General features: G+C 27.0%; 2 protein-coding genes across 2 annotated transcripts in view; one reads left to right on the top strand and one right to left on the bottom strand.

Moving 5' to 3' along the window:
- The window catches only part of LOC135953568 (speract receptor), a 125,030-nt gene that overhangs the window by 8,270 nt on the left and 96,467 nt on the right, over positions 1-20,293 (top strand). The window contains exons 2-4 of the mRNA XM_065503515.1: positions 11,375-12,172; positions 12,224-12,462; positions 12,535-12,657. Coding sequence (XP_065359587.1) covers positions 11,995-12,172; positions 12,224-12,462; positions 12,535-12,657 — 540 coding nt within the window. The 5' untranslated portion in view covers positions 11,375-11,994. The remainder of the gene's footprint in view (positions 1-11,374; positions 12,173-12,223; positions 12,463-12,534; positions 12,658-20,293) is intronic.
- LOC135954859 (phospholipase A1) lies at positions 22-1,294 on the bottom strand. The gene is made up of 2 exons (XM_065505101.1): positions 1,052-1,294; positions 22-880 (listed from the first exon to the last, which is right to left on the bottom strand). The coding sequence occupies exons 1-2, from the start codon at positions 1,264-1,266 to the stop codon at positions 133-135; spliced, it is 963 nt and encodes a 320-aa protein (XP_065361173.1). The 5' UTR covers positions 1,267-1,294; the 3' UTR covers positions 22-132.

Genomic DNA, 20,293 nt, shown 5'->3' with positions numbered 1-20,293 from the left:
CAAAAATAAAATGTATGTATGTATGTAAATAAAAATGAAACTTTAGAATTTATTGGATTTTCTTAATGCAAATGTTAGTTCATAAATACATTACTCCAACAGAGGGTTATGGAAACCATTCACAATCACATTTTATAAAAATTGTGATTTAAAAGCTCCTTTACCAAAAGGAACATTGTTATTAGTTTCTACATAATACAGACCCTTTGGCTGCAGCCCTAATTCACCCATTCTTTCGTTTAGCCAACGACAAGAGTCCAAGCTCATAAATTCGACATTTTCACATTTAAGCAGTAACAATTCATGATTTTCAACTGGTGACCACATTTCGGTTATTAATTGATATGCACGATTGTGAGAGCAAATGTTATCAGTGACACTGCAACCAGATTGAATTTTACCACCATTCGGATAGTAGTCCACATGACCACAGGGTGTCTGATATCCGTATTCACCGGCATTCGTATGTACAACTTCCACATAATCTGCGTCATCAGGAGTTAATTTTTCGTTAGCTGGAGTGGTCTCAGTGAAGAGTATTCCCACGGGATCTAGAGCTGTTATGCGTTTCACCTTTTCACCAAAATGGTGATAAACGTTTTGTCCCACAAGTCCAGCAATTTGGCCACCGAGACTAAAACCTACTATATCAATGTTTTGCAAATTCACATTGAAACTCTCTTGCAGCAATATAAGTAAATCAGCAATAGCTTTGGCTACTAATTCAGCCGAAATGGCAACAGCTTCAAAATCTTCGTCTTCAATTAGGAAACTATAATCCACTATAATAACGTTGGCATCATTAATTTTTAATTTAGAGTTCTTAATTATCAAATATTCCTCAGCAGTTTTGTTTCCTAGCTCACCGTGAATAGCCATTCTGTATGTGAAGGTAAGATTAGAGATTAAAAATATTTATATTTATGTAGTTTAACTGTTACTTTGCGCTATTCGATTGTAAAGAAAAATTGTTCAAAAGATTTTCTTTTCGAATCGAACTATAAAATATTCCTTTGTGTTTATTTGTAGATAAGCGAAGCATTTAACTTACGTAGTTTCTTTGGTCGGATTTAGAACACTTCGCACTATAGACTCTACATCCGCTTTCAAAGGTTGTGGTGTCTCATCATTTTGTCTGGTGTATACATAAAACTTTATGGAATCATCTTGACTTTCTTCATAATCTAAAATTTTTCCATGCGCATTTAGCATACAAAATAAGACTAAATAATATAATGCAATGGTTTTCTGCCACGATATCCACATGATTCAAAAGTTACTAAAATACTGAATATTTTATTTCGTTGCATTGGATTTGGTAGACAGTATAATAGATGACCACTTAAAGTATTTATTAGTTGCTGAAAAAAAGTAAATAGATAAGATTAAAATCAAATTGCAGTAATACTGTTATGATTTAAAATAATAAATAATATTTTTTTTTAAATAAAAGTCCATAAATCACCTAATTCAAATATCTAAAGAAGCTACTTGCAATGTCGTTTTAAAAAACAAAATAATACACTGGAAAAAAAAATTGATTTTTATGTTAAATATTATGTATGTAAATATGTATCTGAAGAACATGCCAAGTTTAAATATGCACAAACAAATTTTAAAATATGCATGCGAAAAATATTAAAAAAACTGCAAAATATGCACAAAAATATGAAAAAAGTTTGAAATTATAAAAATCTTGACAGATATTTGTTTGATACTTGTGAAATATATAATATGTAACTTATTTTTCAAGCCCTGATGAACTAAAGTGGTTCCAAAATAAGCCGAAAATTAATAAATTAATCATTGTCCAAGGCTTAGTCATGTGCCAAATATTTTATTACATCTCTAATGCAGTATATGATGTAAACACTACTTACTCCTGAGAGGAATGACACTTTTTTTTATTTTTAAATTCGTAATTTTATGCAAATCATAATAATTTCTCAACATTTTCGCAAATTTGTTTATTTTTTTCATTTTAATTTTTACAAATTTAAAGGTTAAATTTAATTATAAAGAACAATTCTAAGTATTCAATAGTTAAGTGAAGTTTCAAAGCAAATATGTTTCACGTGTTAAATGACTAATTATTTAATTAAAATGTTTTTTTATCAGGTTGGTTTTTTTTTACTCGAAATTAAACACAACAAACCAGTTTTAGTTAATATGTATGTTCGAAATAGAATATAAATTTTTGTTCTTCTCTTTAGATATTTTCTCAATTAAATATTATGAAAGAAGTACAATACATTTGTATGAGACATTGAAATCTCTTTTACAAAATTATAAAAATATTTTGGAAGATATTGTATACAAATACATTGCAAAATTAATCAATGTAATTATGGATGGATGTTCCCAACTAAAATAAAAGTATAATTCATTGTAAGATACCGTTTCTCGAAATCTGTGTCCTGTCGTCAGTATATGGAGAGCTGGATCAAAGTATAATAAGGTCCTTTTTAAAGATTTTCATAATTTTTTTTATATTTCTCACAAAGGCAACATATGATATATTGAGAAATTAGAACTTAGTACATACCAGTATTATGTGTATATAAATAATATGTGTACATAAGAATGAGTATATTTACTTATTCTTAGGAAAATATTAAGACATGTGCTAAAAAGAAAATTGTGTTATAAATATGATACTCCTTAATAATTTATATTTTACTAATTTCCGATTGGTGTTGGTTACCATAAAGCTCAATTTTCATATCCTGGAAATATTTCTTCCTGTTTGTTTTGCAATTTACTTGAGAAATGTCCTTTTTTTATATGAATTGAGGTGTTTTATGAAATTTTCATCATTTTGTTAGAGCCATTTATTAAAACTCAAACAGTGCTTTAAGGTGTTTTCCCAGCTTTTATTGATCTAGAGGTTATTTAAAAAAAATACAAATATGCGGAGACGATATTTATATTTATCTACTCGTATGTATGTGCATAATAAGATATTTAATAAAAACTGAAAGGTTGAACAATATAAAATGCCTATGTGTGCCAAAGTATGTACTGGATTTTTATATTTGTATAGAAATATTGTAATAAAAGGACAAATTTGGAGTGTACAATAGTTTTTTTTGTTAAAAACTCCTGCTTTTTTTTAGCTTACAAAAGTTCTACAAATATTCAATAAATAAATAAAGTCAAAAATGTTTATCACAAGACACTAAAGACGGTTTGTAGAATTTTGTAAGCATGATGATGTTTAAAATCAGGAAATATTCGTTTTGAACTTTTAACTACGAACCACATGTCGTTGGTGTCCATAGCATCCAATTCAGACGAAAAGAAATTAGTAATTATCGATCTATAGCGTTCGTCGTTGACGGAGATGGCCTGGTCAACGTCGGGAAAATTTTCCCGAATAGGAATTCAAGTTAGTGCACATCTGTTTAAAATTATTGTTGTTCTTTTACTTGTATATCTTGTATTTTTATTGATTTTAATGTTTCATAGTCGTACATTAAATACTGAAATTGTCTTTCAAATAATTAACAATGAAACAACTTACATATACATATAATGTTGCAATAGATATTTATTTGTCTTTAAATAAAAGGGTAGAAAACAACTAAATACATTAGAGTTATCCCGTTAGTAAGGAACTAAAAAAAATTATCGATGTTTTCAACTGAAATGAAAGATTAACTCCTTAAATATACTATTTCTTATAAGTTTGGTCTAAAGAAAGATCAAGGTTTTCGTTACACATTTGTCTAATATATAAAATAAATATTTATAGAATATCGTAGTTATTGTTTTTGTATGTATTTAGTATCTGTAGATCAACATCCAATTTTGAAAGAAAATTAAATAAATTTAACATGTAAGAGAGCTATATGGCTATGTCGAATCTTATATACCCTTCACCAAATTTTACTTCAAAATAAAAATTTTAAATATTTTTAGGTAAACATAATTGGTCAATTCACAAGGTCTCTTATCATGTCATATTGTCATAATGTCCTAATATAATACTACTCTGTATGCTTGTGTTATCGTTACCAACCAGCAGAGACCTCCGCCGAATGCCTAAGAGTCGGTTAAGCCGAGCCGCCGAGTCGTGATATATTAGGACATTATAACAATATGACTGATAAGAGACCTTGTGAATTGACCAAATTTATTTTTTTTCATCCCAATCGGAAGACATCGATTTCAAAAGTTGGTTCACTTGACATGAAATGCCCCATATATGTACATATCGTTACCTTAATATAGAAAGGCCCTAACTCGTTTTTTTTTGTAAGCCTAGATTTTCGTTTATTTCAATAAATGTCCCGCTCATATATCATATTTTCTATATTAAGGTAACGATATACATATGTCGTATGTATTAAAACTAGAAACCGAAAATAATGGGTCCATTTTAATTATAGTGGTTGAAAGAAACAGAAACATACACAAATAATTAAGACGAGTTATTTATATTTTTTGGGAAATTGAAATATAAATGGGAAAAATTACATTTGATACAAATCAACGCTTGATAAAAAAAAAAAAAAATATTTTCATTAATTTTAAACAATTATATAATTGCATGTTGTTATATAATTGTTAAAAATTAATTAATTCCACAAAATTGCAATTCTCTTACTTTTTCATACTCTTTCTATAATTTGTTCAAAACTAATAGATGAGAAAGAATGGTATCAGTTATTAAGATCAACCACAATTGACTTTTTTTGTCTCTCAACAAAGCATTAGAAAACAACAAAATACTAATAAAGATCATACCAAACCATGTAAACAAAATTCATCTTTGATACTTAAGTAAATAACAAAACCTAATAAATTCTTTCATTAGGTTTTCTTTCAAAACCTAATAAATTCTTTCATTTTGATACCAAACACATTTTGGCTTACTTTCATTTATATGAGCCATTCATGAATCAGCTCATAAAATAATAAGTTATAGTAATATTAAGTTGTAGTAAATAGAAATATTAATTTTTATTTTTATTTTTCAAAGTGCAAACATTTTATACAATATGTATGTATATAAATATTTACTTGATGCTGAGTATATTTCTTAATACCCTCTATGTTAGCTTTATTTCAAAGTAAGGATATTCTATTCCATCGGCATGGATTTCTTATATTTATGAACGAACGCGTTTATAGGTTTCAATGTGTATAAATATATGAATATGTACTTATATAAGTACTAATTACATATGTATATCTATTTATCTATCTTACTACCTACAAGTATATAAGAGTACGTTATTGTTTGCTTTCACATTTTTGCTTTATTGGATTCGATTACAAAATATTTCAAATATTTTGCACTGCAATTTACCATTAAATCGATCTGTACAATTATAAATGTATATGGGCAAAAACTCTTTTTTCTTTACAAAATTTATTTAAATATGCAGATTTATTGGATAAACAAATGTGTGGAATAAAAAGGCATATATGTATAATTTACTACTTCTTGTTCACACAAAATGATACTTATGTGCTAAGTAATGAAAATCGTAAAACAAATTTACTGTCAACAAAGTTGTGTTTTTATCCATTTATTAATCCTTAATGTTTGATTCGTTCACACAGTAAAAATAGGATGATAATTTAATGATGGACTTTGTTTTCGAATGTTTTTTAACATTATTAATACTTGAATTGTTAACTTTAACGTTATTTTTTTCTTTTCTTTAACAATAAAATATTAAAAAACCTACATCAAAACTTCATTCTTTACATTTTTAAAAAATGCTTCGTTTTATTCGAACAAGAGAAAAATGGAATAATTTGAATAACCTAGTACATACATAATTATTCCCTATTCAATCAACAAACGCCTTAGTTGCTAGTTAGTTTCAGGTACAAACCACAGTACTATAATAACCATTAAGTGTTTGATCAGTTCCATGTAGATTTGGGTTTATTAGCTCAGTGAAGTGACCGCTCTTTTCAGCTCAGCTCACTGAAATGAACTAGGTCGCTCTTTTACAGTGTTGCCACTTCATGTGTAATTACACATATTGTGTGTAATTTTAACTTGGATGTGTAGCCCATGTGTAATTGAGTGAATGTGTAATTCATGTGTAATTTTAAATTCCAATTATATCCAAAATATATTGTCAATGTATGTCTTTTATCTATATTTTGGATTTTAATTGAATGAATTATGGATTGTTCAGATTTCAAAACCGACTAAAATAAATATGTACATTTATATGAGGGAAAGTAGCTATATCCTCTATTTTAGTTGATAAATACAAATCCAGTATCTCTAAATGTATTCATATTTATTATATTGTACTCGCTTGTTACTCAGTATAATGGAATTATATGTACTAGGAAATCCCGGTGGCCGAAATTCGAAAACAATATGTTTTATTAATATTGGTGGACAATAACATACTTAAAAGTGTACCACAAAAAAACGTTTGGTCTATTTATATATAAGATGAAGATATGAATCAAGTTTGAACTAAATTAACATTAAGGTTTGCAGAGAAATACGATAAGTAATTTGGAGATTGCTATGTTTGGTTTTTCAGATGGACATTTCGGCGTTTGTGATAGTTTTGTTTGCGTAATATTGGTAACAGAAACTAAATTTTAGTTTATATAAATATAAGACTTTTAACATGAAAAAAATATAAAACAGCAAATACTATTCAATAACTGTACATTTTTACAAGTTATTACAAATTGTTATTGGAAAAACGTTAATTTTCGTTATCTTGGAAATTAACGTTTTTCCAATAACAATTTGTAATAACCAAAATCGAAAATTTGTATTTTTATAATTTTAAATTGTTTATAGAATAAGGGTAACGGTATTTACAGATAACGGTATAAACTATTATATCGGTAACGGTAATTGCAGTTATTTCGGGGTAATGTTAGCCAATCTTAAGAAAAAAAACAAGAACGTAGGAATTTTTGTGAGAAAAATTTATTTACAAATTGTTTCCAGTTATTTGTTATACCCGTAAGAACCGTTTTGAGTTTATGCTATTGTCTGTGTGGTTTCTGATTTGTGTTTTAAATAATAAACAATAAAATTGACTTACTATTTTGGAAGCTTTATTTCAAATTTATAACTACAAATTTTAATAATATAAACGTTACAAGATTTTATGGTAAAGTATTTACTGGGAAGGAAAATGATCAGAGCTATAATTTTTAAACAAATAGTAAAAAATATTTATCTTTGAAACTGAAAACAAACCTGATTTCAAAGCACTTAATATAAATTAGAAATAAATTAAATTGGACATTGATTAATAATTGTTAAAGGCGTATTTGGGATTGACATATTTGACTGATCTCAAGAATTCATTAAATTAGAAAAGTTCACTAAAAAATCCAATTCCTGGATAAATTAAAATCACCGCAAGTGAAAATTGTCCATTGACAATAAAGTGATCGTATTTGGTCCAAACATCCCAGAGTTCACTGTGACAAACCTTTTATATTCATGACAATTTTAGACAATTTCTCCTATTGAAATCACGAAAATTTATTTACATGTGTAATTTTTTCTCGTATGTGTAATTTGGAATGAGGCATGTGTAGTTTATAATTGTCTTGGTGGCAACACTGCTCTTTTAGCTCATTAGCTCAGTATGTTGTATAATGACCATTTAATTTTGAGAATTGCTTGTAGTGAATTAAATCAATTATTTCTGTTGTTAGTTGTAAAAACACACAGTCTTTTGACAATTAGAGATTTATGCGTGAAATAATTGATTAAAATTTTAAAAAATAAAATTGTATTTTATTTAAACTAATATTTTTGCGGAAAAAAGAGTTCATTTTTTATTATTTCTAATTTCCGATGCTAACCAAATGTTTAGACAATATTTGTTAAGCAGAACATTCACTAACTATAAGGTATTCTTTTACCACAAAATAATAAAATTACCAAAAAACTCAAGATATTAACTGGAATTTGAAAAAGGAAAAATATTTTGATGATCTGATAATTGTGATCCAAAATAAAAATGTGACAATAACTAAACCAAAATGAATATTGTTGCAATTTTTTGGGTGTTTTCCCATTTACATAATGTTAGTTATCAATTGGCAAAATATATATTTTTTACCTGACTTTTACAACTTATATATATATGATCAACAAAATTTCTACTAAAAATACGAAAGAAAAATTGTTTTGTGGTACAATTTGTATATTTTCAACATTAACTTAATTATTTTATGATATAACAATATATAAATAGAATTTCTGAATTTAAGGAATAAGATTTTATAAATCTTATTCCTTAAATTCAGAAATTCTAAACTGTCATTCCAAAAAACAGCGAAAAACCCACGATAGGTCGCTCATGGCAGCAGACAAATGTTCTGTTGATGTAGCAGTATAGTAAAAAAGTGCATAAGATATATATTTTCTAAAAAAAGTGATTGAAATAATATTGCTAATTTAATTAAGAATATCAGTACTTTGTATGTGTTATGTGTTTTGTTAGATATAATCCCACTAATGTATTTTTGAAATAGTATTTTTTTTACTAATTACATACTTTCAATTACAATTATTATTTTAACAATAACAATTATGTATTTCCCTTTTTCATTATTTTTTTATGAAATTTACTTACAAACTGTAGCAATAATCTTTCTTTATTTCATTCTACATCACCATACCATAAATAAATTCACATTCATTCAATAGCACACATATAAAAATTCCTTCATGAAAACAAAAACAATTTGAATAACTCTAATAATTCTTGAAACAAAAATATACACGCGGCAGCATACGATCATATACATACATAACAAACCTACATACGAATGATCGTTTTATTTTTGTAGGACACAAACTCACTCACTTTTCAATGTCAGTGAGCGAAAGAATGTTACAGAATTGCCGAGTAAAGTGAAACATGTGAAACATTGAAGATGACAAATGAATGCAAGGTTGCCAACTCTTCAGCTCAGAAAATGGCTAGATTTTGGCTAAAACCAAAAATTAATGGATTACAAATTTATAAATATTACATTTATGAAGTCTGGTTATGTGTTAACTAATAGTTATACTGACAGTTTTCAAAAATAATATTTACAGACTTCGTGTTAATAGCAGATTAACCCCCTTTTTCTCAATCTCCGGTTATCGTTTTTCGTAACGATATACTTCCAATAAATACAAATTTTGTATGAGAACTGTCAGTATATCGTCACGATAAAAAATAACCAGATATTGAGAAAATGGGGATAAAGATTGTAATATCAATATAATTTATTTTTCTTTTGATAAACCAAATAAATTTCTGGGCACTTACAATTAAAATCGGATCCATTGAAAAAATGCAAAATTGATTTTTGAATATGCCTGATTTGTTTGCTTTGGAAACAATTTCGAAGCCTGTTTTCATAAAACCAATAATATTCTCATCATATCAACAACAGACGAATTTGTTTAAAAAGATTCGATGCAGACCTCTATGTCAATTGACAAAACAATACTGTTTTATTTTTAAAAAATTCCAAAAATGTTCAACAAAAGTATAAAATAAAAAAGGCTAGGACAAAATAAAATGGCTTGATCTTCCGGCTAGATTAAATCTAGCCATTTTTTTATAGCTAAATGAAAATAAAATCGCTAGATCTAGCCGGAAAATGGCTAAATTTAGCAACCTTGAATGAATGTGCTTGTGCAGCTCTTTCATGAGTACTGAAAGAAACATGAGCATAAAACAAAACCGCTCAGTTGAATACGCTCAGTGCCAAGGCGAATTTATACAAGGTGGTGGTAGTTCTACAAAAACAACAAATGGTCTTAACAAATGTCAAAAAACAGAAATTAAAAATTAAACAAATATGTATTAAAACTAAATATAGTGTAGATAATTGAATAGTGAGGGCTTTACTTATTTATGCAAAATATAAATATTTTGTTAATTAGCTTAGAATATGTAGATATTGAAGTATAAAAACAAGCTTTGACAGGTGTTGGAACCAAACAAGCGAAAAAAGAGTAATCAGCTGATTGACTGACTCCACCTTGTATAAATTCGCCCTGCTCAGTATGATGAATGATTCACTTCGCTCAGTTGAGTGAATAGCTCAATTGAACTAGGTCATTCATGAGCTACACAACTCTAGTTCCATGCATAAAAATAGTACTTATTTTTTGTTTTAAATGTTTTGATCGACATTGTACAATATATACGACATTATGGTTTCGTTGACATTTATTCTGTCAGTATTTTTCATCTTATTTGTTTTTGTATGTGTACTTTACTCGTATGTTAAAATAATGTCAGGAAAATAAATGTGGATATGTGTAAACGACATTTTACATATGTATATGTATGTTTGTAAGTAGGTATTTGCTCAGCGGGAAAAATATGTAGTAAAGTGACATTCCTAAAGGCCTTATTTTAGCTTATTTTTCTTGCAAGATGGCCCTACTTATAAGGTATTCCGTTGGCGGTAAGGATACATGCCATTATTGTTTCTTATAATGTCTACACAGGAGTTCCTAATAAGAGTCTGAAAAATTGAGTAAAATTTAACAAGGTCCTTTAAGTGGAATATTTGTTAAAGAAAAATGTAAAATAACGTGAGTATTTTTATAGAAATAAATACTTATACACTACTACAACACCACATTTTATAAAAGACTAACCCGTTCATTAAAAAATTTCTGCTGTAAACCTCTGTTAAACTTTGATAATCGTTTTTGAATATGAACGTAAATTTTTAGAAGGTTTTGTACAATACTTTCTTCTGGTTCCATGAACAAGTTAGTTTATTCAGTTGCATTACTCGAATAATAAAGAGAACAAAATAAATTTTATGAATATGAATAATTCTAAAACCCTACAAACTAAGGCGTTTGTATTTCAAATAAAGGTATGAACTTTTTCTGAAGGAGAAGCAAAGTCCTTCTACAACATCTTATTTCGAGTGGAGAGTGGATTGAGGCCTACAAAGTAAAGCCCTAGCATTTTTTCCGTTGATTATAAATATACTGTATTTATATAAGGATTTGAAGAAAACTTATGCATGCACGAATGGATGAATGATGTGGAAAGTGTGCCGAAGAAACAGTGAGCCAGTTATAAATAAAGTAAATGTTTTACTGTCATTTACAGAATTTAAAATTAAACTCTTACGCTTGAATAATGGTTAGAGATAACAAATAAGAAAAGTTTAACCTATAAAATTTATTTGCTAGATTAGGTTATTTAAATATTAAAAAAAAACGTCAAAAGATGAAAACAAAAATACACTGTCTATATTCCATTATGCGTATTATTCATTAATTTAAACATTTTAATAGTTTTTAATTGTTCAATCACAGGCATTTAATGACTTATTCTTCTAATTAAATTAAAAAATACAGATATTTATTTTGTATTCATTGCAGGAATTACATTTCCAATCAATCGAATGAGCTATCCTGTCCTGTTCGCACATATTTAAAGGCAAAATATACATTTTGGATGAATTATTCGCAACGGAATAATAATTTAAAAAGTGATTGACGTTTAATTACAAAGTAAGGCATCAAATGCATCTACAAAATATCAACTACAAGTCGCAACATTAAAAGAAACGAATTTAATGAAAATATGTAATATTAAAAAACACTAAGAAATGAACTATGAAGCGGAAAAAGTTTGTACTTAGTATTTGTGTCGTGTGAATGAGGATGGGATTTTTCAACTAAACCAACAACTTAGCTTTCATCTACTCCATATTGTGCATTAACAAGTGCATACGTCTTGTGTGCGCATTCTTCTATTCCCAATGTTTTAATATTTAAACATTTAACTATTTCTTCAAATTAAATAATACAAGTTGCCAGCGAACTTATTTAAATAAAACTTCGCTGTGCATAAATTTAATTATAACACGAAGAAACCGAATAGTAGCAACGACAATAAGAGTACTCCTGCGGCAACTAGTAAAGTAAAAATTAAAACATATTCATCCCTCTATCTATCCAAATAGTATAGCACTATTAATCAAGTGTTGTCGCACGTAATGAAGACATTTTTACGCTTCCTAGCGTTTTTATCAGTTTACAAATTCGTTGCTATTGTTGCGATTTTCATTTTCAACTTGACTTATTTTAAAATCTCGGTTAGAGCCGAAATATTCACATTGGGCTATTTGACTGGCTCACAAAGAACTCCGGGAAATTTGGACTATCAAAGGCCAGGTAATATGGATCATTCATACGTTAAACATATATAACTGTTCTTTATATCAGGAATAACAATCTCAGGGGCAATCACTTTAGCTGTGAAAGAGGTTAATGAGGAAAAGTTAAAGACATTGGGCCACTCATTGGATTTTATTGTAGCTGAAACGTATGGCGACGAAGTCAACAGCATAAGACAGACGGCATCATTATGGACCAAACAAATTGTGGCATACATAGGTCCGCAGGAAACGTGCATACACGAAGGGCGCATGGCTGCAGCCTTCAATTTACCTATGATATCGTATGTAAGTGCAGTTACAAACTTTATACATGATAATTATCCACTGAAATTTATAAAAACAATAAACAATTTCAAGTATTGCACACATCGTGACACATCTAACAAACAGGATTTTCCCACATTTGCCCGAACTCGACCTCCGGATACTCAGATATCAAAATCTGTTGTTTCATTATTGTTGGCATTTAATTGGACCCAGGTAAAATAACACTCGTTTAAACTTACATTTTAAAACTAAACATTACATACACATCTACGGCTGAAATACAAAAATATTTCTGAAAAGACTTTTTTTTATTGAATATTGTGCATGTCATTAAACTGTACATTATCATAGTCACCCTGCAGGAAACCTGGGGACAAGTGTCTCCAAGTCACCAGTTTTGTCGACTATTTTGGTGACTATTTAGCGACATTGTCAACGAAGCGTCAAAGAAGACGACTCTTCCATCTGTTATGAATTCATACCATTTCGTTTTTTAATTTGTTTAATACAACGTCAAATGTTAACAAAATATGCAGTTTCATTATTTACAGTGAATGTCGCTTAAAATCGTACACCATCGTAGTCAAGTTTTATTCATTAGTTTTAGAAAGTTGATGTTTTGGAAATATTTTAAAATGCTATTTTTATATTGTGTGTGCTATTACCTATCAGAAAATTGGGTATAATTTTAATTGCCCTTATCCACAAATAAAAAAATTAGGTAAGACTGTCAGTGCCCAGAATATCAACGCTTCATTTAAAATCGTAAAGGCACTAAAAAATTGCAAATGACACCCTACAAAGTATTAGGATTATTTAATATTAACATTTTTTTTATTTTTTAAAGTTTTAATTATAATTTAATATAAGTGTACGAATATAACTGAAATATGAATTTTGTGATGTTCTTTAATTTTCATCAATATTTTTTTAACGAATTGAGGTTTTGTTAACTTTTTTGTTGAAATACATATTTTTTGTTCCATTTAGTAAAATGACTTTTAATTTTTTATATAATCACCTATTATTGCCTGTATAATTTCATAATATTTAAAAAAAATATATGTTGTACGATTTTGAGTGACACTCACTGTATATCTACTTCAGAAAAGTACCAAAAAGTGTAGATTAGAATTACTAAAATATGTATGTATGTATGTATGTATGTATGTATGTATGTATGTATGTATGTATGTATGTATGTATGTATGTATGTATGTATGTATGTATGTATGTATGTATGTATGTATGTATGTATGTATGTATGTATGTATGTATGTATGTATGTATGTATGTATGTATGTATGTATGTATGTATGTATGTATGTATGTATGTATGTATGTATGTATGTATGTATGTATGTATGTATGTATGTATGTATGTATGTATGTATGTATGTATGTATGTATGTATGTATGTATGTATGTATGTATGTATGTATGTATGTATGTATGTATGTATGTATGTATGTATGTATGTATGTATGTATGTATGTATGTATGTATGTATGTATGTATGTATGTATGTATGTATGTATGTATGTATGTATGTATGTATGTATGTATGTATGTATGTATGTATGTATGTATGTATGTATGTATGTATGTATGTATGTATGTATGTATGTATGTATGTATGTATGTATGTATGTATGTATGTATGTATGTATGTATGTATGTATGTATGTATGTATGTATGTATGTATGTATGTATGTATGTATGTATGTATGTATGTATGTATGTATGTATGTATGTATGTATGTATGTATGTATGTATGTATGTATGTATGTATGTATGTATGTATGTATGTATGTATGTATGTATGTATGTATGTATGTATGTATGTATGTATGTATGTATGTATGTATGTATGTATGTATGTATGTATGTATGTATGTATGTATGTATGTATGTATGTATGTATGTATGTATGTATGTATGTATGTATGTATGTATGTATGTATGTATGTATGTATGTATGTATGTATGTATGTATGTATGTATGTATGTATGTATGTATGTATGTATGTATGTATGTATGTATGTATGTATGTATGTATGTATGTATGTATGTATGTATGTATGTATGTATGTATGTATGTATGTATGTATGTATGTATGTATGTATGTATGTATGTATGTATGTATGTATGTATGTATGTATGTATGTATGTATGTATGTATGTATGTATGTATGTATGTATGTATGTATGTATGTATGTATGTATGTATGTATGTATGTATGTATGTATGTATGTATGTATGTATGTATGTATGTATGTATGTATGTATGTATGTATGTATGTATGTATGTATGTATGTATGTATGTATGTATGTATGTATGTATGTATGTATGTATGTATGTATGTATGTATGTATGTATGTATGTATGTATGTATGTATGTATGTATGTATGTATGTATGTATGTATGTATGTATGTATGTATGTATGTATGTATGTATGTATGTATGTATGTATGTATGTATGTATGTATGTATGTATGTATGTATGTATGTATGTATGTATGTATGTATGTATGTATGTATGTATGTATGTATGTATGTATGTATGTATGTATGTATGTATGTATGTATGTATGTATGTATGTATGTATGTATGTATGTATGTATGTATGTATGTATGTATGTATGTATGTATGTATGTATGTATGTATGTATGTATGTATGTATGTATGTATGTATGTATGTATGTATGTATGTATGTATGTATGTATGTATGTATGTATGTATGTATGTATGTATGTATGTATGTATGTATGTATGTATGTATGTATGTATGTATGTATGTATGTATGTATGTATGTATGTATGTATGTATGTATGTATGTATGTATGTATGTATGTATGTATGTATGTATGTATGTATGTATGTATGTATGTATGTATGTATGTATGTATGTATGTATGTATGTATGTATGTATGTATGTATGTATGTATGTATGTATGTATGTATGTATGTATGTATGTATGTATGTATGTATGTATGTATGTATGTATGTATGTATGTATGTATGTATGTATGTATGTATGTATGTATGTATGTATGTATGTATGTATGTATGTATGTATGTATGTATGTATGTATGTATGTATGTATGTATGTATGTATGTATGTATGTATGTATGTATGTATGTATGTATGTATGTATGTATGTATGTATGTATGTATGTATGTATGTATGTATGTATGTATGTATGTATGTATGTATGTATGTATGTATGTATGTATGTATGTATGTATGTATGTATGTATGTATGTATGTATGTATGTATGTATGTATGTATGTATGTATGTATGTATGTATGTATGTATGTATGTATGTATGTATGTATGTATGTATGTATGTATGTATGTATGTATGTATGTATGTATGTATGTATGTATGTATGTATGTATGTATGTATGTATGTATGTATGTATGTATGTATGTATGTATGTATGTATGTATGTATGTATGTATGTATGTATGTATGTATGTATGTATGTATGTATGTATGTATGTATGTATGTATGTATGTATGTATGTATGTATGTATGTATGTATGTATGTATGTATGTATGTATGTATGTATGTATGTATGTATGTATGTATGTATGTATGTATGTATGTATGTATGTATGTATGTATGTATGTATGTATGTATGTATGTATGTATGTATGTATGTATGTATGTATGTATGTATGTATGTATGTATGTATGTATGTATGTATGTATGTATGTATGTATGTATGTATGTATGTATGTATGTATGTATGTATGTATGTATGTATGTATGTATGTATGTATGTATGTATGTATGTATGTATGTATGTATGTATGTATGTATGTATGTATGTATGTATGTATGTATGTATGTATGTATGTATGTATGTATGTATGTATGTATGTATGTATGTATGTATGTATGTATGTATGTATGTATGTATGTATGTATGTATGTATGTATGTATGTATGTATGTATGTATGTATGTATGTATGTATGTATGTATGTATGTATGTATGTATGTATGTATGTATGTATGTATGTATGTATGTATGTATGTATGTATGTATGTATGTATGTATGTATGTATGTATGTATGTATGTATGTATGTATGTATGTATGTATGTATGTATGTATGTATGTATGTATGTATGTATGTATGTATGTATGTATGTATGTATGTATGTATGTATGTATGTATGTATGTATGTATGTATGTATGTATGTATGTATGTATGTATGTATGTATGTATGTATGTATGTATGTATGTATGTATGTATGTATGTATGTATGTATGTATGTATGTATGTATGTATGTATGTATGTATGTATGTATGTATGTATGTATGTATGTATGTATGTATGTATGTATGTATGTATGTATGTATGTATGTATGTATGTATGTATGTATGTATGTATGTATGTATGTATGTATGTATGTATGTATGTATGTATGTATGTATGTATGTATGTATGTATGTATGTATGTATGTATGTATGTATGTATGTATGTATGTATGTATGTATGTATGTATGTATGTATGTATGTATGTATGTATGTATGTATGTATGTATGTATGTATGTATGTATGTATGTATGTATGTATGTATGTATGTATGTATGTATGTATGTATGTATGTATGTATGTATGTATGTATGTATGTATGTATGTATGTATGTATGTATGTATGTATGTATGTATGTATGTATGTATGTATGTATGTATGTATGTATGTATGTATGTATGTATGTATGTATGTATGTATGTATGTATGTATGTATGTATGTATGTATGTATGTATGTATGTATGTATGTATGTATGTATGTATGTATGTATGTATGTATGTATGTATGTATGTATGTATGTATGTATGTATGTATGTATGTATGTATGTATGTATGTATGTATGTATGTATGTATGTATGTATGTATGTATGTATGTATGTATGTATGTATGTATGTATGTATGTATGTATGTATGTATGTATGTATGTATGTATGTATGTATGTATGTATGTATGTATGTATGTATGTATGTATGTATGTATGTATGTATGTATGTATGTATGTATGTATGTATGTATGTATGTATGTATGTATGTATGTATGTATGTATGTATGTATGTATGTATGTATGTATGTATGTATGTATGTATGTATGTATGTATGTATGTATGTATGTATGTATGTATGTATGTATGTATGTATGTATGTATGTATGTATGTATGTATGTATGTATGTATGTATGTATGTATGTATGTATGTATGTATGTATGTATGTATGTATGTATGTATGTATGTATGTATGTATGTATGTATGTATGTATGTATGTATGTATGTATGTATGTATGTATGTATGTATGTATGTATGTATGTATGTATGTATGTATGTATGTATGTATGTATGTATGTATGTATGTATGTATGTATGTATGTATGTATGTATGTATGTATGTATGTATGTATGTATGTATGTATGTATGTATGTATGTATGTATGTATGTATGTATGTATGTATGTATGTATGTATGTATGTATGTATGTATGTATGTATGTATGTATGTATGTATGTATGTATGTATGTATGTATGTATGTATGTATGTATGTATGTATGTATGTATGTATGTATGTATGTATGTATGTATGTATGTATGTATGTATGTATGTATGTATGTATGTATGTATGTATGTATGTATGTATGTATGTATGTATGTATGTATGTATGTATGTATGTATGTATGTATGTATGTATGTATGTATGTATGTATGTATGTATGTATGTATGTATGTATGTATGTATGTATGTATGTATGTATGTATGTATGTATGTATGTATGTATGTATGTATGTATGTATGTATGTATGTATGTATGTATGTATGTATGTATGTATGTATGTATGTATGTATGTATGTATGTATGTATGTATGTATGTATGTATGTATGTATGTATGTATGTATGTATGTATGTATGTATGTATGTATGTATGTATGTATGTATGTATGTATGTATGTATGTATGTATGTATGTATGTATGTATGTATGTATGTATGTATGTATGTATGTATGTATGTATGTATGTATGTATGTATGTATGTATGTATGTATGTATGTATGTATGTATGTATGTATGTATGTATGTATGTATGTATGTATGTATGTATGTATGTATGTATGTATGTATGTATGTATGTATGTATGTATGTATGTATGTATGTATGTATGTATGTATGTATGTATGTATGTATGTATGTATGTATGTATGTATGTATGTATGTATGTATGTATGTATGTATGTATGTATGTATGTATGTATGTATGTATGTATGTATGTATGTATGTATGTATGTATGTATGTATGTATGTATGTATGTATGTATGTATGTATGTATGTATGTATGTATGTATGTATGTATGTATGTATGTATGTATGTATGTATGTATGTATGTATGTATGTATGTATGTATGTATGTATGTATGTATGTATGTATGTATGTATGTATGTATGTATGTATGTATGTATGTATGTATGTATGTATGTATGTATGTATGTATGTATGTATGTATGTATGTATGTATGTATGTATGTATGTATGTATGTATGTATGTATGTATGTATGTATGTATGTATGTATGTATGTATGTATGTATGTATGTATGTATGTATGTATGTATGTATGTATGTATGTATGTATGTATGTATGTATGTATGTATGTATGTATGTATGTATGTATGTATGTATGTATGTATGTATGTATGTATGTATGTATGTATGTATGTATGTATGTATGTATGTATGTATGTATGTATGTATGTATGTATGTATGTATGTATGTATGTATGTATGTATGTATGTATGTATGTATGTATGTATGTATGTATGTATGTATGTATGTATGTATGTATGTATGTATGTATGTATGTATGTATGTATGTATGTATGTATGTATGTATGTATGTATGTATGTATGTATGTATGTATGTATGTATGTATGTATGTATGTATGTATGTATGTATGTATGTATGTATGTATGTATGTATGTATGTATGTATGTATGTATGTATGTATGTATGTATGTATGTATGTATGTATGTATGTATGTATGTATGTATGTATGTATGTATGTATGTATGTATGTATGTATGTATGTATGTATGTATGTATGTATGTATGTATGTATGTATGTATGTATGTATGTATGTATGTATGTATGTATGTATGTATGTATGTATGTATGTATGTATGTATGTATGTATGTATGTATGTATGTATGTATGTATGTATGTATGTATGTATGTATGTATGTATGTATGTATGTATGTATGTATGTATGTATGTATGTATGTATGTATGTATGTATGTATGTATGTATGTATGTATGTATGTATGTATGTATGTATGTATGTATGTATGTATGTATGTATGTATGTATGTATGTATGTATGTATGTATGTATGTATGTATGTATGTATGTATGTATGTATGTATGTATGTATGTATGTATGTATGTATGTATGTATGTATGTATGTATGTATGTATGTATGTATGTATGTATGTATGTATGTATGTATGTATGTATGTATGTATGTATGTATGTATGTATGTATGTATGTATGTATGTATGTATGTATGTATGTATGTATGTATGTATGTATGTATGTATGTATGTATGTATGTATGTATGTATGTATGTATGTATGTATGTATGTATGTATGTATGTATGTATGTATGTATGTATGTATGTATGTATGTATGTATGTATGTATGTATGTATGTATGTATGTATGTATGTATGTATGTATGTATGTATGTATTATCATA

The sequence above is a fragment of the Calliphora vicina genome, chromosome 3, assembly GCF_958450345.1.
Source record: "Calliphora vicina chromosome 3, idCalVici1.1, whole genome shotgun sequence".
Classification (NCBI taxonomy): Eukaryota; Metazoa; Arthropoda; class Insecta; order Diptera; family Calliphoridae; genus Calliphora; species Calliphora vicina.
Note: the sequence above shows the minus strand (reverse complement) of the source record. Positions and strands in the feature narration are given on the sequence as shown.

Excerpts from the sequence above, each read along its gene's own strand:
- LOC135954859 (XM_065505101.1), bottom strand. The coding sequence starts at position 1,266 with ATGTGGATATCGTGGCAGAAAACCATTGCATTATATTATTTAGTCTTA. Across the intron at positions 881-1,051 it reads AATCCGACCAAAGAAACTAC|AATGGCTATTCACGGTGAGC; the intron begins GTAAGTTAAATG and ends CTTCACATACAG.